General features: G+C 45.9%; 1 protein-coding gene across 3 annotated transcripts in view; it reads left to right on the forward strand.

Moving 5' to 3' along the window:
- The first annotated feature begins 8,942 nt into the window (after positions 1-8,942).
- SDR16C5 (short chain dehydrogenase/reductase family 16C member 5) overlaps positions 8,943-19,734 on the forward strand; it is a 28,040-nt gene continuing 17,248 nt past the window's right edge. The window contains exons 1-2 of one of the 3 annotated variants that reach the window (XM_075920665.1): positions 8,943-9,167; positions 14,935-15,278. In XM_075920665.1, coding sequence (XP_075776780.1) covers positions 14,958-15,278 — 321 coding nt within the window. In that variant the 5' untranslated portion in view covers positions 8,943-9,167; positions 14,935-14,957. Of the gene's footprint in view, positions 9,168-9,277; positions 9,414-14,934; positions 15,279-16,246; positions 16,353-19,734 lie in introns of those variants that run through there. The other 2 variants (XM_075920666.1, XM_075920667.1) reach the window with 2 other exon arrangements.

The following is a 19,734-nucleotide window of genomic DNA, read 5'->3' on the forward strand; positions in this document are numbered from 1 at the left end:
AATCATTTAGAAAGAAAACAAACATAATCTTCAGTTCCTCCAAATACTGTGGACCTATGCTTTACATTCTCTGAGTATTACTTAATCCCTTTTATTTCACATCCTTTGAGACTTACAAAGAGACATTGTCTTCAAAGAACAAGAAATTATTCACACACACACACACACACACACACATACATAATATATAAAGGAGAATGTTTGTATGTTTGTGTGCTAATAACTTGGACACTATGGGTGTGTCTAGACTACAGGGTTTTGTTGACAAAAGTGGACTTTTGTCGACAAAACTATACTTGAATCTACACTATTGCAGAGTTCTGTCGACATAACGTTGACAGAACTCGGCAGTTTTGTCGATGGTGGTAAACCTCAGTTTTACTAAAATATTACAGAATCGTTCTTTGACCAATCCTAAAATTGTGAAACAATTCTGTACCCCTGAATAGGCCTGCTGACAGGGGTGGGGGGGAAGAGGGCAGTTGTCACAGGGCTTGGCAATTCAAAAAGCCCCCAGGTCTCCCAGCTGTCATCACTCTGTGTAGCTCTGAGGATAGAGGGGGACACCACTTCTGAGGACACAGAGCCGCCTCCCCCTACACCTAGCTTGGGGGCCCCGCAGAGGCTGTTGGCGCCCCGTCCACCACCTTAGCTGACTTAAATCTTGCAAAATTAGGAAACAATCAACAAACCAGAAAGAAACCATAGAGATAAGCAATATATAGGGACCATAGCACCCTTTCCCCCAATCCTGACTAACAATAATACAGTACACTAATCCATATAATATACTTCCAAATCTCTTGGGGAACATTCATCTTCTTAACTCCTTTTATGTTCTCCTTTACAGATGAGGAACTGAGACTGAGTTTAACAGAAAGATTAAATCACTTGACAAAGAGCGCAGAGTTTCTGGCAAAAGTGGGTTTAGAGCCAACAAGTTCCTGTCTCCAAGCCCTAAATGCATTCCTTCAGGTCATGATTCCTTAGTTTTTTATTCTTCATGAGCTCTGATTAGCAGTTGTAAATCAGTGACAAAAAAGCAAGAAAGGATAGATGCATTTCTTGTTATGTGACAGCAAGGTTTCAATTCCTGGATCAAGATGCTCTGTCATATTTAGATTGTCACAAGGAATGTGTGTGTTCCTTTGCCACCAAGATTGCTAACATCTGATTGGCAGCAGAGGAGGCTATGGTGAGGACAAATGTGAACCAAGTCTTCAATTTCAGCTAATGTTGCTTTCTTAGGGTAAGAACTTCGGATGGTCCTGGAACCTTGCTCAACCCATGTTTTTCATTTCTGGTGACAGCCAATTAAGTATCCAATCCAGTCCTTGTGGAGAATTCCAGCACCTCCCTTTGGTAAGACCAGGTGCCAGCTTCTCTGAGAAAATATTTGTTAGATTTCTGCTAAAAATCTGTCTCTTGATGCAGGTAGTCTCAGCCATATAAGCCTATTTCAAACTCTCTTTTTGACAGAGTTCATGGTGAGACAACTCCAGAAATATCTGAAGGTTTCATATTTCTTTATCCCAGCCAAGATGGTTTCAGGCCTCATTATGGTAGTCGATCTATATTGTTCACATTATTTCCCACTAGCATTGGACAAAGGTCAAGAGTCCATATTTATCAACCACAGAAAAAAGAGAAAAATTAAGTTTGGGGGACATCTGCAGTATATGGATATACTTTCCTAGAGTGTCATCATGCTTAGGTTCTAAGAGAAGGTCCAGGACAGTGTTGAACAATTGTTTATCCTGCCTAAGAAGGCAGCCCACATCTTAAATGTGTGACACACAATGTTTAGGGAATCCTAGCTAAGCTGAAGGTGAAATCTCTTCTCCCCCAGGAATAGGAAATGGGTGGTGAAATAAAATCTTCAAGCGCTTGCTTGTCATTTAGGCAAGAATTTCATAATTTACACATGGATGCAATTTCTCTCTCATCCTTTTTAGCAAGACAGTGGAAATGTATGAACTGAAGAGCTGGCCCAAGGTAGTCTGGCATGGGGAGGAGTCTACCCATGGCAAAGCCCTTCCTATGCAACTGTGTCCAAAATGGTGCTGTGCTAGCCCAAGTGCTGGGATAGATTTCGGGGGGCCAAAGGGGAAGGTGTCTATCCATGGCTTGCAGTGCTTTACATTGGGCTGCTCTATGAATTCATTTGCAGAGACTCTCTCTGGCCTGGTATAGAAGCAAGCTGGCCTAGAATACTGTCTGTGGCAGTGATATGAGAACAATAATTTGAATGATTAACTTCCAACTGCAGTTCCTCATTATTAATGCAGACAGTTCGGAAGGCAAAGAGTAAACTGCATTTGGCAGCAAGACCTTTTAATGAGAATGTCATTAAACAATTCAGTCTGAAAACCACAAAATGATTTGTAGCACACCCAACTGACTTCGCTGTCTGTTTCTTCCCTGTGCATTAAACATAAAAATGTCATTTTGGATATATTTCCTAAATTATGGATCTTACTGATATCACACCCTGGCTTTAGCAGAAGGCTGGTGTTGGCTTCTGGCCAATTGGCAGCAAGGAGGAGTGCTATCCAAATGATGTGGAAGCACAGCAGAAACACAGCAGGCAGATGCAGGCTAGAAATACTGAGCTACTCTAAATCTCTTCCAAGGCAGAATGTAGCCAGGGAGGAGGTAGATGAAAAGATACAGCTTAGTTGGAATTGTGAGACTGCATTGGAGGATTCAGCACACTGATGTTATTAGCCTGTATTCTCAGTGAAGAGTAGGCATTTGCCAGTCTGGGTTGAAGTGAAGCTTGACCTCAAACCTATACCCTCAGTCATACCTTGTAGCTCAGACTTAAAGCACTCTGGGGAAACTTTTCTGTGAAGACTGAAGGCTGATGATAAGGGTACTACTGTATTTCCAGTTCAGAGTGGCCTATTCTGTCCTGTTAATCAAATTAAAGAGATTATGGGGAGAAAAGGGGGAGTGAGGCATAAAGGGTACATTTGCAGTGGTAGGAATAACTACAAACAATAGATATAAAATAATAGCTGAAAGACCAGTGTCGAAGCAAAAACACGCTCCTCTGTGTTTAGGCAGCTAACAAACAGCTTTATTAATTAATAAAGCACAGCATGAGCCAAACGTGGTCACAGCAGAGCCAGACCCAGTAAGGCTGCTAATACAATCAATCCTAGTATCTTTATACCCTTAGCCAAACAGTCTGACGTCAGGGCATCCAATTACAGAAATCCTCAATTAAATTTGGAAAAACCAAACCTTATCAACAAGATGGCGGACAGGTGCGAGGGAGTACATCTCCTGTCCCAACCAGCCCAATTAACACATCCCAATAGCCCATCCTGTAGGCCTCTTCTCACGGGGTGACAGAAAGTTCACTCTGGTCTACGTGCTTGAGAGAAAAGCTGAAATGGTTTCTGATATACAAGATGGCTTCTAGCTAAACATGAAAATGGTTTCTACACCAGGACACTGAAGAATCTAATGCTCAAACTTCCTGATCCCCCACTGCTCTCCTATATTGCTTTTACTTCCAATTAGAAACTGTACATTTGTCTGCCTTATGACTCAGATACATATATATATATATATATACACACACACACACACTAGCTGGAGTTACCTGGCGTTGCTCGGGACAGTTGATATAACTGAGGTGAAGGGTCTGAGAGGAGGGAGGGGGAAGGGAGCCGTTCACCTGCCGCTGGCGCCTGAGCCTGCCCTCCACTTCCTTGTCCCTCCACCGGTCTTAGTGAGTGACTGTCCCCGCCACTTCCCCTGGGAAGCCACTTCTCCCCATACTGCCAAGCTCGGTGCAGCCAGGGGAGAGGAGTTGGTCTCTCATCTCTTCCCTCCCAAAGTCCCTTAAAACCTTCTCCTGGATGACAGGTTATTCCTCCACCGGCCTTAGTGAGAGACTGTCCCCGCCACTTCTCCTGGGAAGCCGCTTCTCCCCGCACTGCTAAGCTCCGTGCAGTCCCGGGGAGAAGTGTCCGTCTCTAATCTCTTCCCTCCTACAGTACCTTAAAACTTTCTCCTGGAGGAAAGGTTATCCCATGCAAAATTTGGTTGTGGTAGCTCTTATAGGGTATGTCTAGATTACAGCCAGTTCTGTCGACAAAGCAAGCCGCTTTGTCAACATGACAGTGTAGACAAAAAGGACAGAGTAGATGCAATAACGCCTTCTGTGGACAGAACTTTCCATCCCAAAGAGCACTCAAGAGTGCTCCCAGGAGCCTGCCAGGAACCTCAAAAGGCATGCACTAGTCTGGGCTGGGGCAGAGATCCTGGCCCTCCTCAAGGTGTGAGGTAAGGAAGAGAACCTCCAGGAGCTCCACTCCAGATGGTGCAATGCTGATATTTATGGCCAGATGGATGAAAGCCTAGTTACAAAGGGCCATACCTGGATCCAGGAGCAGGCCCAGAGTAAAGAAAAAGAGCTCCACCAGGCATACGCCAGTGGGAGGGAGCGCAGCTCACACTTGGGGGTAGGACCCCACTTCTGCCCTTCACCACATCCTGAGAGGCAGTGCGGCCCTTCCCCTTCCCCTTCCCCACCTCTGGTAATGGACTCAGGGCTGGAGACACCCGTTGTCACTCACCTGGGGGTCCCAGCCAAGGAGGAGGACACGGCCAGCACGGTGACCACCATCACCCTGGAGCCGGTACCCCACGGCCTGGATGTGTCTCAGGCATTTTCTGAGGCCAGGGAAGGATCATCAGGCGAATGGTCTTAGTTTGCTCACACACACAGGGTGGGGGTGGCAGGTGCTGAGGGGCTGAGGTGTGATCATCGCTCAGCTTTTTGGCCTGGGCATCGCGCTACAGTCTGTGCATGTGGAGGCATGTGCAGCGCTAGTCTGCGCCACACAGCCTCAAGAGGCAGCACCAGAGCACCCTGGGCTCCTACACACAGGCTCTGGGGAGGCCGGTCACACTTCTTACCCATGGGGGAAACGGGGGGATGCCCCCCCACACACACTCACTGGAGTGCTGCACACAGCACACCTGCATGCTTGAGGCAGCATGCACTCTGGGGGGAGGAGGGGACAGCATTGCCAGGCGCAGATGTGTCTGCTGCTCACACACACACCCTTGTCCCCTGTCACCCAGTGGCCAGGGATACAAGGTCTCTCCCCTTGGGATACCACCACTGCTGGAGCTGACGTGTGTATGGCACCGATGGAAGCCTAAGCAGCTCGAGGCCCCCATCCCCGCCATCAGATCCCATTGTGACCGGCAAATTTCCATGCCTGCTTGTCCATGTGATGTGGGGAGGCAGGAAGCCTGGTACCCTGGGCACATCTGGGCTTCTGTAAAACAGGGCCCGCTGTCCAGGTCACACATAGCCTTGCTCCCAGGACACCTTCTTCTGACCTGGGAACTGTTGGTCTCAGCTCACAGATGAAGGCAACGCCTCAGGGAGAGTGTCTCCAGGGTTGACTGACCCTCTGTCTTTATTGTCTCCAGCCAGACCAGCTATGACTTTGGGGCAGGCTATGCCACCTGAGCCAGCCGCCCGACCCCAGGGGAGCCGCAGGTGCCAGAGAGCCCAGGAGGACCTCATGAGGGAGCATGTCTCCATCCTCCAGGACATGCTGGAGACACTGGCCCAGAAAGTCCAGGATGACATGCAGTGGCAGACAGACATGTTGATGGGGTTGCTGCAGCAGGGACACATGTGCGTGACCGTCCAGGCTCTCCTGACCCACCTGGAGCCAGCTTCTGCTCCTTTTCCAGACTGTTACCGGTCCTGCTTCCGCTCCCATGCCTGACCCTGCTCCAGCTTCCCTCCCCCCGCTTATCCCCCTAGACTCCCTGGGTCCCCCCACCCCCAAGGTTGCTGAGGTCCCCGCACATGAGGCTGAGGAAGCACCTTAGCAATGTGCCACTCCCAGCCCCAGCCCTGAGCCTCTCTTCCCCCCCTCCAAGGTTCTCAGCCCCCACCTCTCCCCTCCTTGGTTCTAAGACCCCCTACCCTGTTGGGCCTGCCAGATGGCAGCTGTGCACAGATGCTCAAAGGCCCTTCCCTCCTGTCCGTCCTCTGTCCCCGACCCTGGAAGGAATGCCTCCTCCTTCCTCTCCACTATGTTGTGGAGCTCAAAATATGCAGACACCACCTGGGGGATGTTTTGCTCCCCCACATCCAGGCGAGTCAGGAGGCACCTGAACATTGCCTTCAGATGCCCGAAGGCGCACTCTGCCTACATGTGGGCCCTGCCCAGGTGGGTAATGAAGTGGTCCTTGCTCGGATCAAGGTGGCCAGTGTAGGGTTTCATTAGCCATGGCATGAGGGGGTAGGCCGCGTCCCCCACAATGCACAGTGGCATGTCCACATCCCCAACTCTGATGCTTTGCTCAGAGAGGAAAGTGCCAGCCTCCAGCTTGCAAAAGAGGCTGGAGTTTCTGAAGACATGGGTGTCATATGCCTTCCCCGACCAGCCAACGAAGACATCTGAGAACTGGCCTCAGTGGTCAAGCAGGGCCTGCAGGATCATTGAAAAGTATCCCTTTCGGTTGATGTATTGTGATACCTGGTGGTCGGGGGCCCGGATGGGGATGTGGGTGCTATGAATAACCCCTCCTTCCCGGCAGCCAGGGAAGCCCATAGTGGCAAAGCCAGTGACAATGGGGTCCACATCACCCAGTGGATGACCCCGCACAGCAGGACTGTGTTGATAGCCCTCACCACCTGCAGAAGGAGACAAAAAACAAACAAAACAGAGAATCAAAGGGGGTGCCAGAGCCCTTGGGAGGTCCCTGATCCCTCTCCCTCCTTCCCCCCTCCACAAACACCCCAGGAGCTGCCCCTATGAAGTCCCCTTTCCCCCCTCACCCCCCCCGCAGGGCTGTGTGAAGGCAGGACTGCAGAACCCCTGCCACTCCCACCCTCTCTTTCCCTATGGCCCCCCCTTTCCATTACTCCCCTCCCCCCGCCCGGGACTGTAGTCCAAGAGCACCATACCTGCATGACAAGGGCCCTGATGGTAGACTTCCTCATGCCAAACTGGTTCCCAACGGATTGGTAACTGTCCTGCATTGCGAGCTTCCAGAGAGTGATGGCGACCCTCTGGGGGGATGGGAGGGCCGCATCTGCGTGTCCCATTGTGTGAGGTCAGGGGTGAGCCAGTTACACAACTCCAGAAACGTCTCCTTCCTCATAAGGAAGCTCTGGAGCCACTGCTGGTCATCCCACCATTCCATGACGAGCCAGTCCCACCAATCAGAACTGGTATCCTGCCACCAGAACCAGCACTCCATGGTAGGGTGCATCTGAAAGAGTTGCAGTCCCAGACGCATGTTGAGGGTTTCCTCAAGCAGCTCGGGGTTGTGTTCCTGAAGGACCTGGAGAGCAGCCTGCAGAAACTGCAGCACAACAGCATCTTAAAGACTAACAAAATATGTAGATGGTATCATGAGTTTTTGTGGGCACAACCCACGTGTCATTGTGAGTTGTGGCCACGAAAGTTCGTGGTACCATCTACATGTTTTGTTAGTCTTTAAGGTGCTGCTCGACTATTCATTGTTTTTTTAAGTTTCTCCAGTTAACTAACTTGGCTACCCCTCTGAAGCTTTTGCAGCAAGACAGTCAGGGGCCATCACATGCCCAGAGGCAGCTCCGATTCCATAGTGGGTTGTGCTGTGGTGTCCAAAGGCAGGGCAACCAAAGCACACAATGGCAATGATTTGCTGTCCCTCAGAGAGATAGGCAAGCAAGCAGAATAACTTGAGAAACAGCTGTACAGGAGAGGTCCCTTTAAGCAGGCAACGCAAGCAGCAGCTCCAGGAAGTGACTGCTGACTTAATGCCTGCCTGAACTGGTTCTGGGTGACCTTAAATGTAAGATAGGGTCCAATCAGTGTTGTCTATTTCTAAATAGCAAATGGCTATTTTGTTGTGCTTTTTTGTGTGTAGACATGCAATTTCAAAATATGCTATTCCGGAAGATTTCTTCTGGGGAAGCTTATTCTGAAAGAAGATGCCATGTAGACATACCCTAACAGATTGATGTGGGCATAAACTTTTGTAGATCAAAACCACTTTGTCAAAAGTTTCCTGTGTCAAAACCACTTCCTGCATCTGACCAACTGGTTTTGAGCCTCAAATGCCCAATAAATCTGTTATTGAGTCTTTAAAGGACCCACAAAACTCTGTGTTGTAAAAACAAGGGAGCAATTTTAAAAAATCCAACATCGATTCGATTTAATCCTTGTAAATCATTATCAAGCTCTGTGTGAGAGTGACAAGAACTGCTTTTCCCTTTATCTTCCTCCCCGCCCTTATTGGGGGGGAGAGCGTGAAGAATGGATGGAAGACTGCCTCCACGTGATATTTAAAAGTTAGGGGGCGGCTCACTGTCGCTAATGCTCTCCTGGTTTGTGTGATTCTGTGGGCAGGTTCATGACAGAAAGGTGGAGGAAGGAATCATTGTATCATTTGATCCACGGGATCATGTTTTCCATGGTGTTTCCCTCAGCAGCATGGCGGAAGCTCACTGCCCCTTCCTGCAGCCTCCGGTTGGTGGAAATTCCCTCCCCAAACACCAAATCCCAACCACGACAAACCTAGGGAAATGATGTAGCCAGATACTCCAAAAAAAAAATGTCTACCCCCCAACTTTTTAAAATTATGAACATAGAAAAAGAGGCTGGTCGTTGGTAGCCCTGGAGCAGTCAGGCTGGGCATCAGGGCTGGCAGCGTTCCCAAACCCGGTCATCAGTGCCGCGGATCCACTGTCACACGGATCCTTGTCGGTGCTGCAAGCCGGGCCGCTTGCCGGTGGATAGTGTTTCTGTCGTTGCACCGGCCAGCTGTGTGCGGATGCATCCGTCTACTGGTGCAATGCGCCCTAGGAGGCAAACTCCCCAGGGGCGGGCGGAACCCCTGTTCCCCCGCGTCTAACCCGCTCCGGGCTTAGGGGACGGCAACGTAGCAGGGCTGGAACCTCCCCGTTTCCACCGCTGCACGCTCCCCTCCCCCTTTCCCGCGCGGAGCGGAAGGGACCCGGGCTGCGATTCGCCCCGCTCCGAGATGGGTGGCGCCTGCTCCCGGGAATTTTCTGGCACAGCGGAGCGCGAGCGCTGCAGGAGGCGGGGAAGGGCGTTTAGCAGGGGCCGCTGCCGGGAGCTGCTGCGTCTGCACCGGAGCGCGAGCGGCCGCGGGGAGCTGCCCGCGCGGTGAGTGGGGGCGCGGCTCTGCCGGTCCCGCGGGCGCTGCAGGGAGGCCGGGTTCCCAGCTCCTGAGTGTCCCGGGGCAGCTGGCGCGTCCGCCTTCGCTTGGGTTAGTCGGCTGGGCTGGCTGCAGGGCGGTGCCCGGGCCGGGAGAGAAGGCTGGGGCCCCGCGCTCCACTTCTAAGCGGGAGGTGGTCTCCGGAGCTTCCTGCCGGGCAGCGCTGGAGACTGGCGGGCAAAACACGCCTTGCGGTTAGCAGCTTGGCTGAGCTTTTGAAGGGGGAGGGGGGCGGAAGCTGGGTGATGGGAGGCTGGCAAGGGCCTCGAGAGGCGGCAGGCTTGCAGAAAAGCCTCCTCCCCCTCCCCCACTCAAGCTCTTTTCGCCCTTTCCCCTCTAAACTGCCCAAGGTTCCGAGAGGGACTTTGGATGGGGGGGGTGGGAGTTTGTTGCAGAAGCGGGGAAGGGCTCAGGGAAGGGTTGTTAGCGGCTACCTGGGAAATGGTAAACCATTGCTTGTGGCTTAACCGCCCTACATAACCACAACAGCCTTCCCCCCACTCCTCCGTGCGCTTTGCATTTTAAACTCCAGCGGGCAGGCTGGCTCAGTCCCAGCCCGCTGGTCCAAGTTGTAAATGAAGAGCAAGAATGGGGAGCCACCTGCTTCTCCCCCCCCCCCCAGCAGGTAGCTCCGGCCCCCACAGACAAGGGCTGCTGCTGTATCAGAGGCAACATAGCAGGGCATCAGGAAGCAGACCAGTGGACTTTTTTCAAAAAAATTTCACCTGTATCTAGACTGCCACCGCATTCTTTCGAAATTAAATCGAAAGAATGCAGCAGGTTTTTTTTACAGTGGTAAACCTCATTTTATGAGGGAGATTGCCTTTTTTCAAAAGAGCTCTTTTGAAAAAAGGCGTTCTTGACCACAAACAGGGCTTTTTTGAAAGAGAGCATCCAGGTAGCCTGGGTGCTCTCTTTGAAAAAAAGCGGATCTCTTTTTCAAAAAAGTGTGGCTGTCTAAACTATCTTTCAAAAGAAGTTTTTTTTTGTTTTTGAAAGATTCTTTCAAAAACTTCTTTCGAAAGATAATCTGGACATATCCTGAGTGAGTGGTACTGTAACTGCTAGTGCTTTCCATCTGTCAGTGTAGACATGGCCTACCTGAAAACATTAATGTAGTAATCTGGGAGCACCAACTTGCTAAATTTTACTGAACTTTGCTCAGAGAATCAAGAATCCAAGTTCAGCAGACTTCCGATAACCCGGCACCTTTGGGACCCAGGGGAATGGCATGACATGGGGCGAACTGGGTGCTGGTGAGGGGCGATGTTGCAGGACCAACCTGGCAGCAGCTCAGCTTCCCCAAGTCTGCCGCTGCTGAAACTGACCAGCGGCGGACTTGGGGACGGGCAGGCAGAGCAGCTGGGGTCAGTTTCAGCAGTGCTGGACTTGGAGAAGCCCTGGGGCAGAGTAGCTGGGGTGCTGTCGGGTTGGTCCCGCAGTGCCGCTCAGGTGAGGGGTGGCGCTGCGGGACCAACCAGGTAGCACCCCAGCTGCTCTGCTCCGCACCACTTCCCCAGGTCCGCAGCTGGCCAGTTTCAGCAGCGGCAACAGCGGACTTGGGGAAGCGGTGCGGAGCAGCTCCAATTGTCCGGTTGTCTGGAGCACTTCTGGGTTCCAGTTGGTGCCGGACTATCGGGAGTGCCGGACCTCTGGATGCCGGACAATTGGAGTTTTACTGTAGTTGTATCAGGCATTATTTGTCTAGCCCTGTTGTCGCAGTGTATAATAAAGGACATGCTTTTTATGTGTGTGTGTGGAGGTCTTGTAGGACCCTGGAAATCTTTGTATTCTGGGTTCACTGACATCATGGCCCAATTTCCCACAGGAACCTCTATCCACCTTCTGTTATTCATGCAGTCTTGAACTAAAAGGCAGTGGCAACACAAATGAGAAATATCCCAAGTTTAAAAACTTTTTAGTCTTAGTTCTAAAAATTAAACTCTGAGCTCCAGTACAATGAACCTTCAGCTGAGGAGTGGGAGGGTAAAATATTGATTCTTAAGCTTAGAATTGCACAGCAGGTTCATCATCTTGCTGAGAGTAGAATCATATTCCATATGTTTGTGGATGGTAAAATAAAGTTGTAAACCAACAAAATGTTAAACATATGTTTAACTGCATTGAGTACAGTGCATTAAGTTAAGACCACCTGAGACTATAGAGTCAGGGTGCATGTCAGGCACTAGAGTTTCTACTGCATGTTTGATTAACACACATGTAGCTCTTTTCATTTTGAGGAAGGGTTTTGTTTGATTTGTAAGGGGTACAAATAGTTTTCCACTACTGTAGCTCACCTGCAAAAAGCCAGGAGAGATGATAGTTATTGTCTTGTGGGCCATGGAAGTATCTAATTTTTTCTCAAGTGGTTTGGTGAATTTATAAAAATAGGTTGTTTTCTGAAGTCCTATATGCTAACAGCTCTGAAGTAGAGCAGACTTTATGCTTTAGCCTGGGTACTTTGAAAGAAGAAACAACATATTTAATGCAAAAATTTGTCTTCCGGTAATGTTTCTCTGTGGTTGATTTAAAAAAAGAGGGTGTGAGTTAGCAGTTATTGGTCTGGCTATAATTCTCTTTTAGAATTGTCACACTATATCTAAGGCACACATTTATAAAAATACACACTAGCAAAAATGTAAATAGAGAATAAATATCAAATGCTTAATTAAGATGTCTTGCATAAATAAAATGGTATTAGAGTGCTAATCAGTTAAAAGTATGTGTGTATAAATGAAGTGATTAGGAATTTAGTGATTGCTTATCTGGCAGGTCCTACCAATTTCATAGCTGTGGAAAAATATATCCCAAACCATGAAATAAGTCCCTCACCAGGAAATCTGAACTCCCTTGTGCTGCCAGGAGTGTCCCAGACAGGGGTTTTTTAGCTGTGAGTCCTGGCCGGGCTGGGTAGGGTCAGGATTTGTAATTTCCCTGCACAGCCACTTGGGGAAGAGGGGGGCGGCAGGAGGAGGGAGAGATCAGGCCCATCTCTAGGTACCCTGATGCACCAAGTTCCAGGGTTGGACAGCAGCCCTGGAGGTTCATATGGCTAGGTGCACCCCAACCAAGGGTTCCTAGCTGCTAGTGCTGGCTGGGCTGGAGAGGGGCAGAACTGTCCTTCCCCTGCACAGTAGCTCTGCAGCCCCTCCCTTAAATTCGCTTCCTGTCCCCATAACTTCACAGCCGCAGGGGGAGGAGTCATTGAGTAGGGAACTGCCTCTCCCTATGCAGAAGTAATTATTAGCATGATTCATTTAAAATAAAAAAAGTGAGGAACTTGACAGAATTTTTTGATTGACACTTTAAAGAGATAAATCACACTCACAACTCAGTTCACTGATTGGTAAATAGATGTTGGGACGATGATGTTATGTATGATCTCAAAGGGCACTCTACCAGAAGTCAAGTGAAATTACAAATGTAAGATGAGTGTCCAAAGTAAATAAAAAACCTCCTAAAATCATTACTGCAGTGTATCGTGTGAAAGAATTTGGCTTCTCTATTCTATATGCCAATGATGACAAACTGTGTTTTATTTGATCATGTACATTGAGCAATGGTTCAGAGCCACTTAGACTTGAAAACCAATTGAAGCAGATAGAGGGCTGCAGGTAATGCATTGCTAGTAAACGAAAAGTTGAAAATACAATTTCCCCTTTTTAAAGAAGATAACAGAGTCTGAGAACAGTAATTCAGCTAGAATGAAACTTGGTGGGTGCATTTGCAAGAGCTAATATACAGCTTGAAAATTTTTATCACCCAAAACTGCATGAGTTCATTGAATTAAATATACAAAATGTTGGTTGTTTACCAACTATGAATAAACTACAGTAGGATAGGTTTCACAGGTTTTGCTAGACATTTTTTATGGAGATGAAATCTCAAATTAACTCATATGAATCATTTGCAGTTATTTCAGATGAGTCCACAGATGAGCAAGACAGCTATGTAGTGCCTATTTGGTTCAATTTTATTTCTGACAATGCCAAAAATGTAGTTAGGGAAATTATCAACAGTGCTCACTAAATGCATTTTCTTGGATGCTGTTAACTACACAACATTTTCACAAGTGATAATTAAAGCCATTTAAAAATAGGGTGTGAACTGACAAAGTGTCTGCTTTTATAAATGAAAATTCAGCTTACATGACAAAATGTTTCAAATCTCTTCTCTGAGATATAATGACAAATGCTGTCTACATATACTTTGTCTGGTCAGTGAACTGTGTAGATTATGGGTTCCCAAACTGGGGGGCATGCCCCCCTGGGGGGGGTGTAAAGAAATTCCAGGGGGGATGCGAGGCAACCTCCCCTCCTCCCCCAATCAAGTTTTGCTGCCCTGGTCAGTTCTTTTTTTTTTCTCAACAAGTTTTGCTGCTATTTTTTTGGAGGGGGGGTGGGGGCTGAGTGTTTCTCAGGAATCAAAAAGGGGGGGTGATGCCAAAAAGTTTGGGAACCACTGGTGTAGATGCAAGTTTGGGTAATGTTAATAAATTCAGCTACCTTAAAAGATCTTTGAAGCTAGGGCAGAGTTTAAACTTTGATTTAGGCAGTGTATTGCAAAACCAACTGAAATAACTAAAAAGAGAGAGAAAACATTACATTACACGGTAGCCACCAATTAGTCATTGAAATTCCTATATTTGGGCTGTACAGTACTCTATGCATGCAGAGAGATCTGTATTTAAACACAGACTGGTGTTTTCAGCATAGAGACAGGGCATGAAGAATGAGTCCATTGCTGGATGGTCCATACTGACATTGAATTGATCACATTAGAAACCAGAACATATTTTTTCACTTACTTTTGTTAACTTAAGGCAGTCGTTTCCAAGTTTGAGGCTACCAATTGAGATCAGTACTCCATAATATTGATTCAGATGCCCATATCTATCAATCAAGGAGTTGAGTTCTGAAAATTATTTTCTGCTGTAAAATGTCCATCAGTAAATCCTGTCAAGTTCACATGACCTTTATCATATTGAAACAGGTAATAATTGCATGAAGGGAGGGGGGGGAGGGACACACCCTGTCTAGTGGCTGGAAGGAGAAGATGTCTTGTCCCTCCCCTGCCAAGTCAGGACTACCAACTAAGAGATCCTTCCTAGTGCAATCACAGCAGATTGAAGGAGATCAGACCAGTGTTCCCTCTAAGCTGGACAGCAGCACAGCTTCACAAGTGATTAATCAGCCCTGCCCAGTCAGAGGCTCAGGGCTCTATGCATGGAGCTGGCTGACTGGGTAGGACTGATACTACCTGTAAAGCTGTGCTGCCATGCAGCATAGAGGGAACACTGGATCGGACTCAACTCTGGGAACTTCCTGCCTCTGTAGGAAGCTCTGCAGCTGCAGCCTTCTGTGCCCATCTTTGAAGACAGCACAGAAGTGGGGATGACAATCCTACCATCCCCCTGCAACAGATGTGTGATTCCCACCTGCCCCATTTTGGGTCAGGATCCTGATAGTTACACTGAAATTTTACATTTAAACATCTGGAAAAAAATGAAAATTACCAACTTTCAAACCCTATGACAATGATATTGACTAGAATGGACTGTGAATTTTGGTAGGACCCTGCCTATTATTTCTAATAATTTCCACTGATGGATGTATTCACAGATAGGATCTATTTAGCAATATTTTTCCATTCTAAAATATTTGTAGTTTCATTGTTGCTGGTTTGTTCTAAATGGTAAATATTCATCATTAACAGGTATTTGAAAAATCTTCTCCAAGATGAATTTCTTCCTGGAAACACTCAGAGTCGTGGTGCTCTCAATATATTTCTTGTTGGAGTCTCTAGTCTTGTTGTTTGTTCCCGTACGAAAGAAAAGTGTTGCTGGTGAAATAGTACTTATAACAGGAGCCGGAAGTGGAATTGGAAGACTTCTAGCATTAAAATTTGCCCGCCTTGGAGCCACTCTTGTTCTCTGGGATATTAATCAAGAAGGTAACAAGGAAACAAGCAGACTAGCTAAAGAAAATGGAGCTGTGAGAGTGCATGCATACTTGTGTGACTGCAGCAAAAGGCAAGAGATCTACAGAGTGGCAGATCAGGTGAAATATTACATGTTCCTTGTTTTTTTATGAACCCATAAAATATTATCCATGAATAAGTGACCTCTTACCTAGATGTCATTGAACAAAGTTAATAGGTCCAGAGTTCATATCACTCATTCCATATTAATCCAGTCCCGGGTGCAATATCCGTCTTCACGTACTTCAGAATCTAGCGTCAACTTGTCCAATTCCCTCTGCTTCTGCTAAAAGCAGTAGCAACACTTAGGCATTGTAGTAGATAACTTTATTAAAAAAGACAAAGTGGACGCTAATGCAATAGGTTATTGAACATAATAAGTCAAAATATTAAAGCAACTAATGCTCGAACAACTGCAAAGGATGAGCCTTAGAGGTAGCAGTATCTTGTAAAATGGCACAAATTTAGCATAACTTGTGAGATTTTAAAGGACTTCATGGGTATGTTTTGATCAAACACACCAAAGGCAGAAATATTACATTCCTTTATAAGAAACTGTTTGCCTCTGCTTAACATGCTGTTAAACCTACCTGCTGAGCTGAAAATTCTGAGTCTGCATCAGGCTAAATTTTTGGAAAATTTCAGCCAAAATAGTTCAGCTCTTTCTGGGAAGAAGGTTGGAGCAGAAAATACAATGTTTACCCGGTTAAAAATTTACAAAAGTTTATTTGAGAAACTCTATCATGGGGGTCTCAAACTCAGGCTTGGGAATCTTCCTAACATACTCAGCCATGAAGCCCAAAGCAAAGAATTTATTTAGTTTCTCCACAATGACCTTATCGTCTTTGAGTGCTCTTTTAGCATCTTGATCATCCAGTGGACCCACAGGTTGTTTAGCAGGCCTCCTGCTTCTCATGTACTTAAAAGCATTTTGCTATTACTTTTTTAGTTTTTGGCTAGCTGTTATTCAAACTCCTTTTTGGCTTTCTGATTATATTTTTACACTTATTTTGACAGAGTTTATGCTCCTTTCTATTTTCTATTTTAGTGCTAATAGGTATTCAGTTAACATAGGAAGCCTGTGTGGCAGTGCGTACACATGGGAAGATGGCTCCAGTTCCTGCTCTTCACAGCTTTCCCTAGACGTAACAGAGGTAAAACATCTTACGAGTTTTTGCAGCTGGAAATCCTCTAGGAGGCAGTGAAACTACGAAGATTTAGGTCTGCTTCAGCTTGAGGACAGCTATGAAGAAAGGCTTTTCTCTTGTGAACAACAGCACAAAGAATACCATACACCCTCTACTTTAGGATCCAGGAGGAAAAAACAGCTGTGGCAATATGGAGAATGAAACTCCAGGGCCTTTTATGATCTCATCTTTCTTGCTGAAATTACACAAAATGAAGGATGACTGTAAAGCAACTATAGCTTCAAACAACCCTCCCTCCGCCAGGAGAGCAGGGCCTACTTAGTAGGAAGTAGAATAGGGCCATCCTCTGCTGCCAAGGATTAGTTTTGAAAGTCTGACTCAGAAACCACCCCACCCCCATTTGCTTTTGTTGTTTTCATCCTCCCCACCCAAGAGGTGTTGGCAGCCTGTCACTGAGTTGGGCTGGCATCGTTGATTCCATTACACACACACACCCATATGCACGCTTCTGAATGAGAGTATAGACATACACCCAACTTTAAACTGAATTAAGGCAGTACAAAGTTTAAAATGGAGTTTGTTACAATATTTAAAAAAAATTTGAATAGCAGATTGTTCCAAAGCAATTCTTTAACATGCTACTAACAGATTAATCCAAAAGAAGTTAACACTGTTTCATTTATAAAATCCATCATAAGAATTGGTCTGCTAGCCAAAAACTCAAGAAGTAATAGTAAAATGTTTTTTTAAGTACATCAGAAGCAGAAAGCCGGCTAAACAACCAGTGGGGCCCTTGGACGATCGAGACGCTAAAGGATCCCTCAAAGATGATGGTCATAGCGGAGAAGCCAAATTAATTCTTTGCTTCAATCTTCATGGCTGAGGATATTGGGGAGATTCCCAAACCTGATCCATCCTTGGTAGGTGACAAATCTGAGGAATTGTCTCAGATAGAGGTGTCATTAGTGGAGGTTTTGGAACAAATTGATAAACTTAACAGTAACACATCACCGAGAATGTATGACATTCACCCAAGAGTTCTGAAAAAACTCAAATGGGAAATTGCAGAACTATTAACTGGGGTTTGTAATCTAGCCTTTAGATCAGCTTCTGTACCTAATGATTGGAAGATAGCTAACATGACACCAATATTTAAAAAGGGCTCTAGAGGTGATCCTAGCAATTACAGACCGGTAAGTCTAATGTCAGTACCGGGCAAATTAGTTGAAACTATAGTTAAGAATAAAATTCTCAGACACATGGATGAATATAATTTGTTGGGGGAAAGTCAACATGGTTTCTGCCACTGCATACTGTGTGGACATCTTCAGAGAACTATCCACGATGACTCCAAGATCTCTTTCCTGATTAGTTGTAGCTAAATTAGCCCCCATCATATTATATGTATAGTTGGGGTTATTTTTTCCAATGTGCATGACTTTACATTTATCCACCTTAAATTTCATTTGCCATTTTGTTGCCCAGTCACTTAGTTGGGTGAGATCTTTTTGAAGTTCTTCGCAGTCTGCTTTGGTCTTAACTAACTTGAGCAGTTTAGTATTGTCTGCAGCTTTTGCTACCTCACTGTTTACCGCTTTCTCCAGATCATTTATGAATAAGTTGAATAAGATTGGTCCTAGGACTGACCCTTGGGGAACACCACTAGTTACCCTTCTCCATTCTGAAAATTTACCATTTATTCCTACCCTTTGCTTCCTGTCTTTTAACCAGTTCTCAGTCCATAAAAGGATCTTCCCTCTTATCCCATGACAATTTAATTTACGTAAGAGCCTTTGGTGAGGGACCTTGTCAAAGGCTTTCTGGAAATTTAAGTACACTATATCTACTGGATCCCCCCCTTGTCCACATGTTTGTTGACCCCTTCAAAGAACTCTAATAGATTAGTAAGACATGATTTCTCTTTACAGAAACCATATTGACTTTTGCCCAACAAATTATGTTGTTCTGTGTGTCTGACAATTTTATTCTTTACTATTGTTTCACCTCATTTGCCTGATACTGAAGTTAGACTTACCGGTCTGTAATTGCTGGGATCGCCTCTAGAGCCCTTTTTAAATATTGGCGTTACATTAGCTGTCTTCCAGTCATTGGGTACAGAAGTTAATTTAAAGGATAGGTTACAAACCAGAGTTAATAGTTCCGCAATTTCACATTTGAGTTCTTTCAGAACTCTTAGGTGAACGCCATCTGGTCCTGGTGACTTGTTACTGTTAATTTTATCAATTAATTCCAAAACCCCCTCTAATGACACTTCAATCTATGACAAGTCCTCAGATTTGTCACCTACAAAGGACGGGTCAGGTTTGGGAATCTCCCTAACATCCTCAGCTGTGAAGACTGAAGCAAAGAATTCATTTAGTTTCTCTGCAATGACTTTATCATCTTTAAATGCTCCTTTTGTATCTCAATTGTCCAGGGGCCCCACTGGTTGTTTAGCAGACTTCCTGTTTCTGATGTACTTAAACATTTTGTTATTACCTTTGGAGTTTTTGCCAAGCTGTTCTTCAAACTCCTTTTTGGCTTTTCTTATTACATTTTTACACTTAATTTGGCAGTGTTTTTGCTCCTTTCTATTTACCTCACTAGGATTTGACTTCCACTTTTTAAAAGATGTCTTTTTATCTCTCACAGCTTCTTTTACGTGGTTGTTAAGCCACGGTGGCTCTTTTTTAGTTCTTCTACTATGCTTTTTAATTTGGGGTATACATTTAAGTTGGGCCTCTATTATGGTGTCTTTGAAAAGCGCTCATGCATCTTGCAGGGATTTTACTTTAGTCACTGTACCTTTTAATTTCTGTTTAACATCCTCATTTTGCATAGTTCCCCTTTTTGAAATTAAATGCCACAGTGTTGGGCTGCTGAGGTGTTCTTCCCACCACAGGAATGTTAAATATTATTATATTATGATCAGTATTTCCAAGCGGTCCTGCGCACCAGTCTAGGACTAAATCGAGAATTGCCTCTCCCCTTGTGGGTTCCTGTACCAGCTGTTCCAAGAAGCAGTCGTTTACGGTATCGAGAAATTTTGTCTTTGCATCTTGTCCTAAGGTAACATGTAGCCAGTCAATATGGGGATAGTTGAAATCCCCCACTATTATTGAGTTCTTTATTTTGATAGCCTCTCTAATCTCCCTTAGCATTTCATAGTCACTATTACTGTGCTGTCAGGTGGTCAATAATAGATGCCTACCGTTAAATTCTTATTAGAGCAGGGAATTACTATCCATAGCGATTCTATAGAACATGTTGATTCATTTAAGATTTTTACTTCATTTGATTCTAAATTTTCTTTCACATATATTGCCACTCCCCCACCCGTACAACTTGTTCTGTCCTTCTGATATATTTTGTACCCCGGAATGATTGT

Source organism: Pelodiscus sinensis, chromosome 2, assembly GCF_049634645.1.
Source record: "Pelodiscus sinensis isolate JC-2024 chromosome 2, ASM4963464v1, whole genome shotgun sequence".
Taxonomy (NCBI): domain Eukaryota; kingdom Metazoa; phylum Chordata; order Testudines; family Trionychidae; genus Pelodiscus; species Pelodiscus sinensis.